We start from the raw sequence: 15514 nt of genomic DNA, 5'->3' as shown, positions 1-15514 counted from the left end.
TCCTTTTTAATCTTGGGTAAGAAGTATTGTCCTACTTCTCCCCTCTCTGCTTTTCTTCTGTATCTCCCACTTGTAGATGCATTACCCACAGGTTGTAGTAGCAGCTTGCTTTTGATGTTCTCCGAAGACAGTGGGTTGATGGGGGTCTAACTGGCTTCCTGTATTAGCTACGTTTCTAGGAGACTTTGACTTCTTTCCAAAATTTTAATTGATTAAAAAAAAAAAAAAAAAAAAAAAAAAAAAAAAAAAAAAAAAAAAAAGAAAGGCATTAAATGGGAAGACTTGATACTTCTTGTGCTGCTAATATATAATTAAAAGTAAAACCTGTATTCTTTGACTTATGCATGTTTTGTGTAGTATCTAATCACTCTTCCATTTTAAAGGTTCATAAACAATCTCCCTTATACTGTCAATGTTACTATGGGTGACATGACTTTTGGACTAGTGGATCCTTTTTCTGTCACTAATTACACTGATGTTCCAAAACCAGACTGGTAAGTATTTTCCTTTATCCTAATTTAATCTCCTAGACATACTTGTCCTAGGGAAAAGGGCACAGAGCTTTTTTTAAATATGTAGTATGCACAATTGACTACACCTATGGCCTGAACTATGGATTTTGGGTTTTTTCTTTTTCAGGGTATATATCATTAGTGCTTCATTGCCTCTGAACTATTGTGGAGTTGTTTCAAAGAGATTTGGATATGGCGGTGCCTATACCATTTCAATTGATAGTGTGAGTTGCCACTTGTTGGATGGACAATATAGAATTACTTTCCATGTTGATACTTTCCTTTAATTAAAAAACACTTGTAAAATTATTCCTTTTGTCTTTAATCCTTTAATTTCCTCTTGTCTTTAAGTATTTATGGTAGAATTCTGGTATCTTAAACAGGACATAAAGCCATTGTTAACTATAAAAATAATGATGGTTATGATAATAACAGAATGCAAGAATTCATGATCACTACTAATGGCCTTAAATCTTTAGCCCTGTTAGACACTACAGATATGCACAGAGTGTGCTGTAAAAAAGCTATACTTTATAACTAGGTATTCAATTCCTCATATGCAATATTTGTTATTTACTCTGAACTTTCTATATGATTATAGAACTACTTAGAATGCCTTAACTGTGCACACTCATTATTCCTGTTCCTAACATGCTATTTTAATTTCCAGTGTGTTCAACATGAACTTTACATAAAATACTTTGAAGACATGGCACCAAATACAGTCCATATGGCTTGGCAGATCCCTCAGTATTTTCTTCTTACATGTGCAGAAGTACTGTTCTCTGTCACTGGGCTGGAGTTTTCATACTCACAGGTAGGTATTCTTCTTCTTTTGTTAAGAATCTTGGTGCAAGTTAAGATCTTCCCTGATGTATTGTTTTTTAAGTGATGGTTCAGTGCTGTTGCTCTGATCAGCTATGTCCCTCACAGCTCCTAGAAGGATTGTATGGGCTGATGCAAGCTGGCCCTGTTTCACTTGGATTTGACTATCAGTCCTCAAATTTCCTTCTCACATGTGACTTTCCATTGAAAATAAGTGCAACTGTACTGCTACAGTAAAATCAAACTGGAGGGCTCTCAAATATAAAATGAAGTACTGGCACTTTATCTCCACACTAGTTTACTCCATACAGCCTTTTAGTCAGCCTTTTATTAGTGTTTATTTATACACTTTTAATTCCTTTGTTTTCTGACTCCAGTTTTTTAGCTGTGTGTATTTCTTAATTCTGAATCTAGAAACTGCAGTGATGGAAATGTTGCAAGGTGTGGTTCGCTAGGTGATACACTCAATTTCTTCATGTCATGTGTGCCATGTGTTACTGAGATGTAAAATCCAGTGTGTATAAAGTAAAAGGTATCATTGTTGGTGTGCTCATGGTCCCTTGCTTCTCAAAGCCTTCTCCAGACCTGTTTAGCTCTCTAGCAATTTTTAATGTCAAAAAATAAATGAACAAAAAGCCCCAACCACCACCAAAACCTACCAAAACATGAAATCCTCTCTCCAGCAGAGAAATAGTGTTTACTGTAAGGTTAAGAATGCAGTAAATGCATCAGAAAATAAGTGTTACCACCAAAACTTAAATGTCTGTCTCTCCAGGCCCCGTCTAACATGAAGGCAGTGCTGCAGGCAGGATGGCTGCTAACTGTGGCTGTTGGTAACATAATTGTCATTATTGTGGCTGGGGTATCCACAATCAAAAAGCAGGTAAGCATGCAAGCAGTAGCTATGCTATTATATTACACTGTGAGAAAGCAGTTCTAATCCAGGGGGAATCATGGCAGATAATGAGAATAGCTCTTCAGCAAAGGTTTCTACTTATCTGTTTTTTGCCATCCTTAACTCTTGTTGTCAGGCTCCTTTGCTTGCAAGCACCACTTTCTAGCACCTCTGCAGTAAATTTCTTTTCATGGTGTAGAAAGTCTGTGAACTTTTGAGCTGACATTCTGCATGAATTGAATTAAAACCTACAAAAGTTCTGTTAATTGCTAATAAGCCTTCACCTGCATGCCACAGCCTTGCCACATCCCTTCTGGCTCTGTTGGTTTCAAACCCCATTCTTTGGGGCATAAAAACTGTCTGTCCTGGTGAAGAGCAGTTGTACAAGACTATATTTATTAGTTGTGCTCTGTAATGAATTAAAATGTCTCTCTGAGAGAGGGAAGAGCTTGTCTTTGAAACAGCTTTGGCAGTTTCAGGTAAATTAAATCAGAAAGAGCATGAAACAGATGCTGAGGCTTTTCAGTTTCTGGTTTTGGTCTCTGCCCACATTTGTGGTCACTAGATGAGCAGTAAAAAACTTTAAGTGGAATCAGAACAGGTTTAGAGTGAGATTATCTGACCAAAAGGAGATGACTGAGTTTCCTTCTCAGTCTTTTATTCAATTCCCGGTTCCTCCAGGAAAAGGAGAATTTTTCAGCATTCACAGAATTTTTGTCTCTTCAGTGAAGATAGACAGAAATGCTGAAAGAGCCTCAATCCTGAGTTGCTTTAATAGATATTATATACTTAATTAATACTTAATCCTGTAAGCCATATGATACTTGTTATGTATACTCAGTTTCACATTTGGAGTTTACTGCCTGAAAATACTAAAATAGTGTAATACTCTTGACAAATGATTATTGGTGGATAAATTCTGCTTCTTTTTTTTTTTTTTCCACCCAGTGGGCTGAGTATGTGCTGTTTGCTGCCCTGCTGTTGGTAGTTTGCATCATTTTTGCTATCATGGCTTCTTTTTATACCTATATTGATCCAAATGAGATTGAAGCCCAGTTCAGCAAGGAAGAAAAGGAAGAAGACAAGAAGGATCACTATGACAATGAAAAGGAAGCTGAAGCAGATTCTCGAATGTAAAAGCTGTATTCAAGAAGTGTCTTTCAATTATGGAAATCCCATTCACTCTGCTGCAGTCAGAGGAATCAGGGTATCAGTAATGACATCTCTGGATTACATATCTGGTGGGAGACATTAAGCAAAACTGTTTTAAGTTAAAGTGCAGCCTCTCTAGGGAAGCAATAGAAAAATAGTCTCTCTCTTGTACTGAATGTGGTATCCTGAAGAAACTCCAGCACGATTTGCACTCAACGTACCTCATTCTTAAATATTATAGCATTAAAATATTGAAATTAGACTTGGAACTACTGAACCCTTTGAAAAGATGTATTTTTATACTGTATTTCAATTTTCTATTGTGAAAGAAACAAGACTTGCAAGAAACAGCAATTGAAGCCAAGCTCTCTGCACGATCTCTCTAGCATCACTGTTACTTGAAAACAGCAGGTCACATGTACCTTAAATTCTTTTGTACTTCCTTATAGATAATGGGAGCAAAGCTCTGGCAGTGATCAGATTAAAATGTTATCTGTGTTCCAAGTAACTTGGATGTGCACTGTAATGTAATGCTTTATCTGCCTGTTAAACTACCCATTTAACTCCTGTTATGTCTTTAATTGAAATTAGAAGTGTCTACTCAGGTAAACTGATAACAGCAAATGACCTTTGGAACAAGCAAAAGCAATAATACCTGTGTTGTAACAAAATAAGGAAAGTGTTTTAAGAATATGGCTTACAGCTACATCTCTGTGCTGCCTTTATCTGCACACTCCCTTACTTAAAGCTAACAGATCAGGGCTGGTCTTTTCTATCTTAATATACCATAACACTTACCAAATTTATACTGGGGGAGACTAAATTTTGCTGCTTAACAGGACCTGCTCCTGTAGTCCTGTGCTCCATGTTATGGATGCCAATGGTCTGCATGTTGTTTTGGTAATTCTCATTCTTTAGAGTCTGCATCCTACACATTTTCCAGCAGCTTGGACTCACTGGCCCCTTCAGTAGCTTTGCCAGACTTTCAGCTGCTTTCATACCTGTCTTCCAATACTCTTATCCTATTTCATAGCAATTCCATTTTGGTATTTGCAAGTGATGACACAGACATCCATATTCAAGCACTGGGTGTTCTGCTTGCACTGTGGGTGCGTGGGCCCCCGTTCTCCCTGTTCCCACTGGAGCTGCTGGCACCTAGGCCTCCATATTCACTGAGAATAGAGTCCCTCACCCATGAAGACAGTTTCAAATGGAGCTTGAAATGGCAAGTCCAAGGTGCTCTTTGCTTGTGTTAGAACAGTCCTGTTACCCCATAGGCAGTAATCCCCTCTTGCTCTCTCAGGTCATCTGGGGAGAGCCTTTCCCATGGATATGTGATACTGCATGTCCCCAAGCCAATGGACCTGAGGGTCTACTGTAACAGCCACACGAGCAACTGGCTCCCTGCCATCCTCTGAGGAGTTAAGGGAATTTTATACCAGCTTTATTTAGGGCAGACTAGCCAGCTTTTCTTCTGCCATGCAAATTAAGCAAAATAAATTATCTCCTAACTGTATCCAGTAGAATAGCATCTTCTGGCTACTACTTTGTCCATGCCAGGTGAAAGGTTTATTTACCATTTTAACATTACCTTTTATTCCCTTTGGAATACAGGTCAGGTGTCTAGTTTTCATACAATAAGGTGCTGTCTCTTGGTGCTTAAGCAAACCCACTAACTTGTCTACAACATGATGGATGAGGTTTATGTTTAGAAAGCAAATAATACTGTAAAATTAGATAGGGAACCTTCCTGACGAGGTGAACACTACCTGTAAGGTAGAACGGAGACAGTTGTGTGTGACAAGATTTTAATCTCATTTTCAACAGGGATTTAAGTACTTGAAGTTAAAATATCCATATGCCTGCGTGGATAGCTCTGGTCAGCATTGCTGTAACTGTGTCCAGAAGCCATGTGCAGGGAATTGGTCTTGGGCTGAAATTGATTGTTTTTAGTTCCTTAGTTTCAAGCATTTAAGAGGTACAGTTAACCTCTAAATGTGACAGTGTTTAGTTTAGCATGCTGCTGTCTAGGCTATCAGACTTGCTGAGAGGGTCTTTTGAATATAATTTTCTGTTATAGAGAAGACAGCCTGAAATGAATCAAATTAACAGTTGATCATTCTAAACTAACAATATGCAGGAATAATGAATTATGAAACCCTGTTCTAGCAATCCAATCTGCACTCATGCTTGGCCAGGTAGATACAGGAATGTGTATGTCTGTATGCGTAATAATATTACAAATATACTGTAAAGCTTCCATGTTTTTTCCATATCCCCCCTTAGCTCAGCCTAATGACACTTGACTTAAAATAGTTTGTCATATTCTCTGAACTACATGCATCCATCCTCTGCCATTTGCTGTTCTTAAAAATTGGCTTATTAGCAGCATAATCCTTGGAAAAAGTTATCTGTAGTTATAGACAAAGTTGTTGGGTTTTTAAAAATTTCCTGGAAGCAATTGCAAGCCACCTATACCTACTCCACAACTTGCTTTTAGCTCTTTCTTTCACAGCTTGATGTAGTACTTTAGCATAATATTCACTGACCATTGTGCAGAGATTACAATACTGGTAATAAAACAACTTGGTCTTGGAGAAATGTGAAAGGGAGACAAATTAGCAAAGGGGAAGTAACAAGTAAAATCATCCTCCTCCACCAGGAAGAGGTTCAGGAAAATCAAAGATGCCTCATTTCCCCCTAATTTAATAAATGCTCTTCTTCTTACAGCCACCATTGCAAGATAGAATTTTGTGTAATTTAGCCCAGCACAAGGGTAACATGAGAGCTGTAATTCAGTGGGTTCTCAAATGTTGCTGTTAAATGTTATCCCTTTCCCATGCTCGTTCCTAGTCCTGAGTCAATGCTCTGCATAAACCACCTTAACCCCAGAGGTGGGCTTTAGTCCACATCCCAGGGAGTGTAACAGCTGCTCTGACTGCTCCTCACCCTCCCAGGGGGGAGAGACAGGACAGGAAGATGAGCAAAAGAGGACCTGTGCTTTTCACACAGTAGCTGTGTGTTTACATGAATGATAGAATCATTAAGGTTGGAAAAGACCTGAGAGATCATCAAGTCCAACCTTTGACCTAACACCACCCTGCCCACTGAACTATATTGTGAAGTGCCACATTCAACCATTTTGTGAATGCTTCCAGGGATGGTGATTCCACCACCTCCCTGGGTGCCCATTCTAATGCTTAACCACTCTTTCAGTGAAGAAATTTCTCCTCACATCCAATGTCAACCTCCCCTGGCACAACCTGAGGTGCTTTCCTCTCATCCTATCACTGGTTGCCTATCACTGGAACAGACTAATCCCCACCTGGTTGCACTGTCCTTTCAGGCAGTTGTAAAGAGTAATGAGGGTGATAAGGTCTCCCCAGAGCTTCCTTTTCTCCAGGCTAAACCACTCCAGCTCCCTGAGCTGCTCCTTATAGGACTTGTGCTCTAGACCCTTCCTCAGTTCCATTGTCCTTCTCTGGACTCGCTCCAGCACCTCAAAGACCTTCTTGTAATGTGGGACCCAAACCTGAGCACAAGACTTGAGCTGTGGCCTCACCAGTGCTGAGTACAGCAGGGCAATCACTGCTTTGGTCCTGCTGGCCACACTGTTCCTGATGCAATAAGCAACAAGCCAGGATGCCCCTGGTCTTCTTGGCCACCTGGGCTTGCTGCTGGCTCCTGTTCAGCTGGCTGTTGAGCAGCACCCCGAGGTACCTTTCTGCCAGGAAGTTTTCCATCCACCTGCCTCCAGCCTGTAGCGCTACAGTAGTTGTGCCCCAAAGGCAAGACCCAGCACTTGGTCTTTTTGAGCCTCATACCATTGGCCACTGCCTATGGATCCCTGATATCCAGATCCCTCTGCAGAGCCTTCCTACCCTACAGCAGATCAAGACTCCCATCCAGCTTGGTGTCCTTTGCAAACTGATGGCGGGAGAATTTGATCCCCTTGTCCAGGTCATCAATAAAGATATTAAGCAGGACTGTTCCCAATACTGAGCCCTGGGGACCACCACTGGATGTAATTCCATCCACTACCACTCCTGACAGTTTTTTACCCTGCAAAAGAGTGCATCTGTCCAAGCCACCTGTCCCAGCTTTTCCAGCAGAATTCTGTGGGAGACAGTGTCAGAGGCTTTACTAAATTCCAGGTAGATAACACACCCAGCCTTTCCTTCATCCACTGAGTGGGTCACCTTGTCACAGAAGGAAAGCAGGTTGGTCAAGCAGGACCTGCCTTTCCTAAACCTCTGCTGGCTGGGCCTGATCCCTTGCACGTGCCATGTGATCACACTCAAGCTAATCTGGTCCATAACCTTCCTTGGGCACTGAAGCCAGGCTGACAGGCTGCTTGAATCATCCTCCTGACCTTTCTTGCCGATGGGTGTCACACTGGCTAGCCAGCAACTACTTCCTAATTATTGCACATGCTAATCAGACAGGTTTGCCTTTGCTGGCAGATGTACTGAGACAAAAGATCTGGTTTTCCCTTCAATGCCAAAATGGTCATAAGGCCTTCTGAAACACTCATAAGGAGAATGTCTGCAGTGACAGTAGGTCTGTCTCTGTAACACTACTGCTGTATTTTGGGGGTGAGGGGGAGTTTAAATTTAAAACTGTGGAAGATGCATAACTAAATACAATAATGACTAAAGATTATGCAAAAGCTAGACACAAAATATTGAGGCACTGTCACAGCACTCATTCTCAAACTGCTGTTGCAATCCCTCATTTGGCCTGCTGCTGCTGTAAGTGGCAAATAAAACTCTCTTGAGGATAAGATGAAATTTCAGCTGTCTTCTCATATGAAATTGTGTTTATCATCCTCATGTGAGATTCAGAGGACTGCAATGTACGTTCCTGTCTGAGCTTCTTTCCATCTTAGCCCATAAAGGGCTTTTGTAAAATTGTAAGTTGAACATAGTCTTTTCCCAGCTGGGAAAAATACTTTATTTAAGCCTTGCAAATAAAATTTAAAAAAAAAAAAAAAAAAAAAAAAAAAAAAAAAAAAATCGCTTCTCCCAGAGTCATACCATCCTCCATTGATAGTGAAAACAGGAAATGTTTTCTACCTAGATGGGAGTTCTATTTCCTAAAGGTCTTATTGTACAAAAAAATATTTCAAGTAAAGGTTAATTCAATTTTTTCAGCTCCTTCAGGCTGGTACTTTAGTTCAACAGAGTGCCTGAGGCTAGTTCTGTAACTACCTACGTGAATTCATGATATTGAATGCATTTTTACTGAAATCTGATCCCAAATATGGGAGGGTAGGACTAGAACACTGCTAGTCAAGTGTACTCAAGTTAGAGCCACGGATGTCCCAGGGTGGCAGGGACAGCCAGGTGGGCTGGCTGAGTGCTGAAACTGGAAGGGGAGATTTTGTTTAAGAAACTGAGCATGGAAATTAGGAAGAGCGGCAAGAGAGAACCTCTAGATTCTGTTTTTTTTTTTTCCCCTTGCTGTCTTGCAGGGAGCAGGAATATGAGATTAATGGCCATTATATCCTCTGTTGTAGCACAGCAAGATGTTACTGCTACAGACCATCTCCTCTCCCTGTTTTGGACCAGGCTGCGATCACTCACCAACACATTTCTGACTGGGTTACAGAAACCCAGGCTGGGGTTTGGCATCTTTTGGTTGGTTGGTTTTCAGTTTTAGGTGTTTATTTCATGCATTCTTTGCAAGTATGACTCATGACTTCTCCACGACAGCTTCAGAGCAGGGGGCTGCTCCAGCACCCACAGCACACAGGTGATGAACTCGGCTCCCTCCCTGACTTGCTGCCACCCCTGTCATAGGGGGCAGATCCAAGATGCTGGTCTGTGCCACCTATTTCCAGCTCAGGGAGCTTGGCAGAACCAGGAGGAATTAGAGAAGCACTGAGCCATTTCCCATCTGCCTTGAGGCAGCTTGTGGAACAGGAAGGATTTATTTGCTTTGCCCGGATTGGGCTTTTTGCAGTGAAGCGCCCGGCTGTGCCTACAGACTTTAGGTAACATTGGTAGCTGTAAAATACACGACATTTCCCTAATTTTATTTAACCTCTCTTTCTTTGCCAACTCTAGACCCCTTGCTCGGGTAAATCTTCCCTGAGTGTAGCCCGGGTTCTCTCGCTGGGACCTCATTTTCCACCACCAGGTGGCAGAAAAATACTCTGCAGTGGCAGGGAAGGGCACGGAGAGGCAAACTCAGAAAATCCCCCTACATCATTAACTTAATCACTTTTTGCTCACAGGTATCACAAGCTTCAGATTATCCTGTGAAAATACCTAGATCACTATGGTATCATATCAGACAAAAAAATCAATATCGCTTTTGGAGAGCATAGGGCTGCTGTATGTTTGGAAAATTAAAAAAAATATTTGGGCGGATTTTAGCAAGAGAGAGTCTCTGGCAGCATTGGTGGAAATTGCCTCTCTTATAAACTTCTAGAAATTTATTAAAATTGCCAAAATCCCACATGGTATTATAAAAAAGAGACTTTGATACTGAAGAATAGTAAAGAACAAGAATGAAGCTGATTGTGCTGCAGCACCCAACATTGTAAAAGATTATAAAATCACTGGCTACAGATTCATGTTGTGCTTAATCCAATTTAACTGAAGGACTCAAACCCGAGGCATGAAGCTCTGCCCTATGAAACAAAGCTACAAGCAAGTTTAGGTTTTTTTGTAACTGAGCAAAGTATCAGTCAGGCAAAGAAAAATTGGCTTCTATGAGCACAGCAGACTAATCCCCAGAGAAAAACAGCCCCAGAAAAAAAACCAGCACCATGTTAAATAGAGGGATGTGTAGACACTTCAGGAAACCATTATTTTAAGTGGATAACAAATTGGGCTGAACTGGGCTGCATTTGATTCTGACAGACTGGGTATGCACTGATTTCAGATTCCTGCCTCCTGGATGGCTTCCCAGAATGTTAGTCTGTTGTACAACTACTCAGCCCACCCTGTCATTAACAAGAAAGCCATAATCCCTGCATTTGATAGGGGTCCAAGCTCTCCAAGATGGCTCTTGGTGAGGCCATGCCAGTTAGACCCTATCCATTAAGGGAGTTTGTTGGAAGAGCAGCTCATTCCTGAAAAACATTCAGTTTTAGACATCGCTTAAGCATGGCACTTCTCATCCTGACACCTTCTCAAGTGTATACAGATGCAGGTTTTAGAGCTACCCTGCAAACTTTAGAGTTAAACTAAGAAAAGAGCTTTGGGTGTAGTCCTTGAGAGTACAGCAAGGAACATCCATGGCTGCTGCTGCTGTAAGGGTTGAGAGGATTGTGAACAGGCCCTGGATGGAACCTCAGGCAACTGGTCCTGGGGAGGTCATCAAAGCAGAAGGGACTTGCAGTGACTTGTGACTTGGATGGGAGAGCTTTGGGAGGCAGGATTGCTCAGAGGAGATTTGCATTACACAAGCATCAAATACATGAAATAATTTGGGAAGGGTTGATTTGGGAGTTTGAGATGCTCAGCAACAAACGTTTAGGATGGGAGGAGGTAGGAAAGTAACTGGATGGCAGCTCCTCAGGCACTTCTAACCAAATCATCAGACTGGGGCCAAGGACCTGTGTGCCAAGGACTGTTGAGGCTGCTTCTTCCTGCTCTGTCCTCTACTGTGTCTGCCACATGGAAAGCAGAGGAAACTTCATCTTAGGATCTCTGTAGGGGAGAGGTGTGGTTTCTCAGATTAAGTCAACATGCAAGGATGCCAGTGCTGAAGAAAGACGTGGCTGTTCGGAAGGACAGTCTTTGAGCAGTTAAACACTCTAACAACGTTGCACCCTCATCTTCACATGGACTTCTTGGGAAGCCTGGAATATAATCTTAGAGCTGAACTGAAATGCTTTAAAAATAATTCTAAGAATGCATTTCCACACCTAAGTAAATGATTCTATATTTAGGAAAAGAGTTTCAGTTTACCTTTGAACATGTAAGGAAGTTAATTAGAATTTTCCATAGCCTTCTCATTGTAATTGGCCCAGAGCCAGCACAGGGGCACTAGTTGGGCTTTAGAATTGTTTCTCAACATTTATACCTGCTTTTATTGGCAGTGGGCCAAGTTGTCCCTCCTAAAATATTAAGTATTCATAAAAGTGCACAGAAGAACTTAACTGCTTTTTTGGACTGCCTTAGCCAGTGTAAGAGAGTTCTCTGCACTGTGCTCAACTTATATTTCTTTTGTTTGATAATGTTTGTTATTTTTGTCATTATTAAAACCTTTTGTTTTACAAAGCATGTCCAGAGAAGTTGCCTGGGAAGCCACTCTGGGAAGTTGCAGATACATCTTGACTTGATACATCTTCACATAGCTTATTACATTCGGTCCATGTGTAAGAATGTATCAAATAATCTCTACAGAAGTTGGTTGAACACTCAAGTCATTAAATATAAACACTTCATGTGTATAAAAATCACAGAGATGCATCTTCTGAAAATGCTACTTTGCTTAATAGTCAGAATAAAAACTACGTGAACTTGTGTTTCTGTGGGAAGAATGATGTGAAGACACATGGTAAAACCTTGAGCTATAGCAAATAACAGGTTAGATTTTTTTTTTTTACTTTCATAAATACAAGTATCTATGCAAGCATAGGGCTGTATTACAGTCTTTGAGAAAATTGCTCATGGAAATAAGTCAGTGACAATAGTATCAACCTATATGCAGATAAAAAGGAAGATGTGCCATGGGCTGAGAAGCATATGTACTACCTACAAATATCAGAAATCAAGAGTCCAGTGAAGCTGATGAGAATCTTTGTGCTGATATCAGTATGATACCAGTGCACAGAACCACATCACCTCATATATATATGTGATTATATATACATGTGTGTGTGTATTTATGTGTATACACATTATATGTCTATATATAGAAATACATATAATGTGTGTGTGTATATATATAAAAAATATATATGTGTATATATATAATATATATTATATATATATATATATATAATGTTCTATAATACCTGATCCACAGTACCTGTGAGTTGGTACTGAAGAGTTTCTCAACAGAATGGTAGGGAAGGTCATGAATTGCACCTGGGGATTTGTGAAGAAGGTGCTCTTTGGGGCAGGATATATTCCAGGTCCAAGATACAGAATGAACTGAATTGAGAGTAAATGTCTGACAAAATTGAGGTGTTCAGATAAGAAACTAGACCCTCATCCAGGAAGAACAGACTGTCAAGGTGAGTTCTGCACACTAAATGTAGCAGAAAGTTGCATTTGCCCAAGTAAATATGCATACAAAGTGTCTGGAAGAGTCATCTCTGTATTTTTTCACAATGGTAATTCTTGATAGCAGTTTCAAGGGCTTATATGTGTTTTTCTCTCTTAAGCTTCAACAGAAAAAATGTAGATTTGTGGCCTTCTGCAGCTGTGATGCTGAGGCAAATCCCTCTGCTGCCAGGAGACAGTGGGATGGGAAGACTGTGCAGCTCTGCTACTCCACTAAAGTGTAAATAGAAGCCTACAGCCCATAGTTCACCCTGTAAATTTGCTTCTGTGCAGGAAAGAACAGTAGTGCTGATGTGGAACAGCAAGATCTACTTTTCTTTGCAATAAAAGCATCAGGTAGCCACTGCCTCAGCTGGCAGGAGAGATATACTCAGTCCAAAATCCCCAGGAAGCCTTCTCTCATGAAAAAGATAGGAGGAAAACTGAGCTGGCAACTGTAGATGCCAAGGGAGCGCAAGGCTCTGGGATCTTGCCAAAGGTCTGGTGCAGGTAGGAGGTTGTAGCTGATTTTTGTGAATGAGAGGAGGTCAGCAGGAGGAGGTGAAAGATGGCTGGATCATGTCAGAGCATAGTGAGCACAACAGGAACTTACTGGGTAATTACTTTTAGAAGGCTAAATGGAATGGGAATGATGGGCTGAGTGGGAAGGTACATGCATAGTAGCTTCATTTTTGTGGGGCACAGTTACAAGCTGTAGCTGTCCCCCACACATACCTAGTGGGATGATGGCAGGTTCAAGTGCTAGAAAACAGCTCATGGCCTAATAGAAACCTTCCCAAAATAATAAGCTCACTTTTTTTTTGAGGGTATCTGATTTCTGGCTTTTTCTTTTTGGATGTTAAATTTTGGGCCATGAAGGCTGCAGGATGAGGGTTTCTGATTACCTAACAAAGAAGTTTATTGTTGGCAAAGTCATCCCTCTGCTGTTTCCTTCTGTACATTCTCTGTGAAGACTGACTGCTACAAAGATGCAGCTCTGGGCTTAAACCATAGTCAGGAGCATTCATTCCTGCAAGCTGAGAAGGTGGGTTTTGTAGTATGACAGAGGTGGAGCCGCCATCCCACTCCATAGAAAACATTCTGGATGGAGTTTCACCTCCTAGCTTATCTGAGCTAACTGTGGGCTACCAGAGAGCGGGAGGTGTTGGCCTCCCCCCCTCGCTCCCTCACACACGGCATCCCTGCTGTGTGACGCCCAGAGACTGCTGCCACAGGAGACTAATCCTGCAGGATGTGGATGCATTTCCTGTGGGATCAGTGAACTGATCCAAATCACCAAGCAGGCATGTGATTGCTAATGCAAGGACCGGAGCCAGGGCTGGGAGAAAGGAAGAGTGGGATCAGCACTTTGGCAGTAGCCTGAAGTTAAGTTGAATTAAACACAGCAGAAAGCTGTACTCTGAAAAACTCATTGCACCATGATGATTTTCATTTGGTAACAACACCCCAGAGTGACAACTGGTACTTGCTGGAACCCATATGTTTATTTATTCAACAGATCAATACAATACACTTCTGTCAACACAAGATTTTACAGGTAACAGCTGGCATATAATGAAATTAATTAAGAGTAAAAATGAGATAATCCTTGAATTAAAATAGAGAAGTAGTGCAGTCAGTTGTAAGACCACTACTTATCAGTTATCAATGAGATACAGTGCAACTTTTTCTGCTGGGACAACTGTAGCCTGCAAGCAAACATTTCACATCTGTGATGACATAGACTGCCTAAGGTGCGTGTCTCAGCACAATTACAAGGTCACAGAATCACAGAAGGCTGGAAGGGACCTTTAAGGGTCATTTAGTCCAACCCCCTCTTGGGGACAGGGACATCTTCCAACAGACCAGGATGCTCAGAGCTCAGTCCAATCTGACTTAAATGTTTACAGGGATGTGGCATCCACTGCCTCTCTGGGCAACCTGTTCCAGTGTTTTATCACCCTCATTGTAAAAAACTTCTTCCTTCTATCTAATCTAAATGGACTCTATTTTAGTTTAAAACCATTAAAGGTCACCCTTAATGGATCCATTTAGTCCAGAGAGTTTGCTTGTCTGCTGTCTACACAGACATTAACCTGAGATAAGAACTGATGTCTCCATTATAAAATGTGAAATGTGAGAAGAACATAGAGAGGGTACGTTTTCTTCCATTTGTTTTTGTTTGGTTTGTGTGACAAGGGGCTAAAAAAAAGGCTTATCAAAAGCAAGATATAATGCAATGATACTCCTCAGGGGCAGAGGCACAGGGCAGTAAAATCAATCTCATGTTTCTTAATGAGCTCTAGGTCTCCATCTAATTTTAATTGTCTGCCTGGAATACTAAAATACTTTTAGGCACTTATATTCTGCTCATTATTAATAAACAGCATATGACACTCAAGATGTTTCTTCCATTTCCTGCCTCATTCTGGTTTATCCATTATGATGCTCAGGACTACAAGAAAGTGAATTTTCTTCTATTACAAATCTCAAAGCCCTGCCATTTTCTATGAATGATATGAATAACACCACTGCAGGAAGGGAAATGTATACAGAATGGCATGTTTTATACAAACACAGGGAAAAAAAGAGGGTTTTCTTTGGGGAACATAATTTAATAACAATTTTTTTCCCCTTCAGCATTCACAAGACCTAAAGTAGAATGCCATTGTTTGAACTTCCAGCTCTACTTCTGTAATTGACAAAACCATTTTCTGACAAGTGGCTTGTTGAACCAGAACATAAATGCACAGCCAAATCTAGCTGTGGAAGGCAAGATGTGTGCATTTGAAACTACACAAGCTTCCTCTGCTGGAAGAAATACACAGCTGCAGAGTTACCCATGGCATCTTGAAAGGAAGAAAGGCTTCAGCATGAACTTTGTAGAAGGGACACAGTTTCCAATG

General features: G+C 40.9%; 1 protein-coding gene across 1 annotated transcript in view; it reads left to right on the top strand.

The window, feature by feature from the left end:
* The window catches only part of SLC15A1 (solute carrier family 15 member 1), a 32200-nt gene extending 22788 nt beyond the window's left edge, over window positions 1–9412 (top strand). Inside the window, exons 19-23 of the mRNA XM_063392346.1 lie at window positions 384–494; window positions 640–736; window positions 1183–1329; window positions 2113–2220; window positions 3181–9412. Coding sequence (XP_063248416.1) covers window positions 384–494; window positions 640–736; window positions 1183–1329; window positions 2113–2220; window positions 3181–3369 — 652 coding nt within the window. The 3' untranslated portion in view covers window positions 3370–9412. The remainder of the gene's footprint in view (window positions 1–383; window positions 495–639; window positions 737–1182; window positions 1330–2112; window positions 2221–3180) is intronic.
* Window positions 9413–15514: the final 6102 nt, after the last annotated feature.

The sequence above is a fragment of the Prinia subflava genome, chromosome 3 (assembly GCF_021018805.1).
Source record: "Prinia subflava isolate CZ2003 ecotype Zambia chromosome 3, Cam_Psub_1.2, whole genome shotgun sequence".
Taxonomy (NCBI): Eukaryota; Metazoa; Chordata; class Aves; order Passeriformes; family Cisticolidae; genus Prinia; species Prinia subflava.
This window is presented reverse-complemented; position numbering and strand designations above follow the sequence as displayed.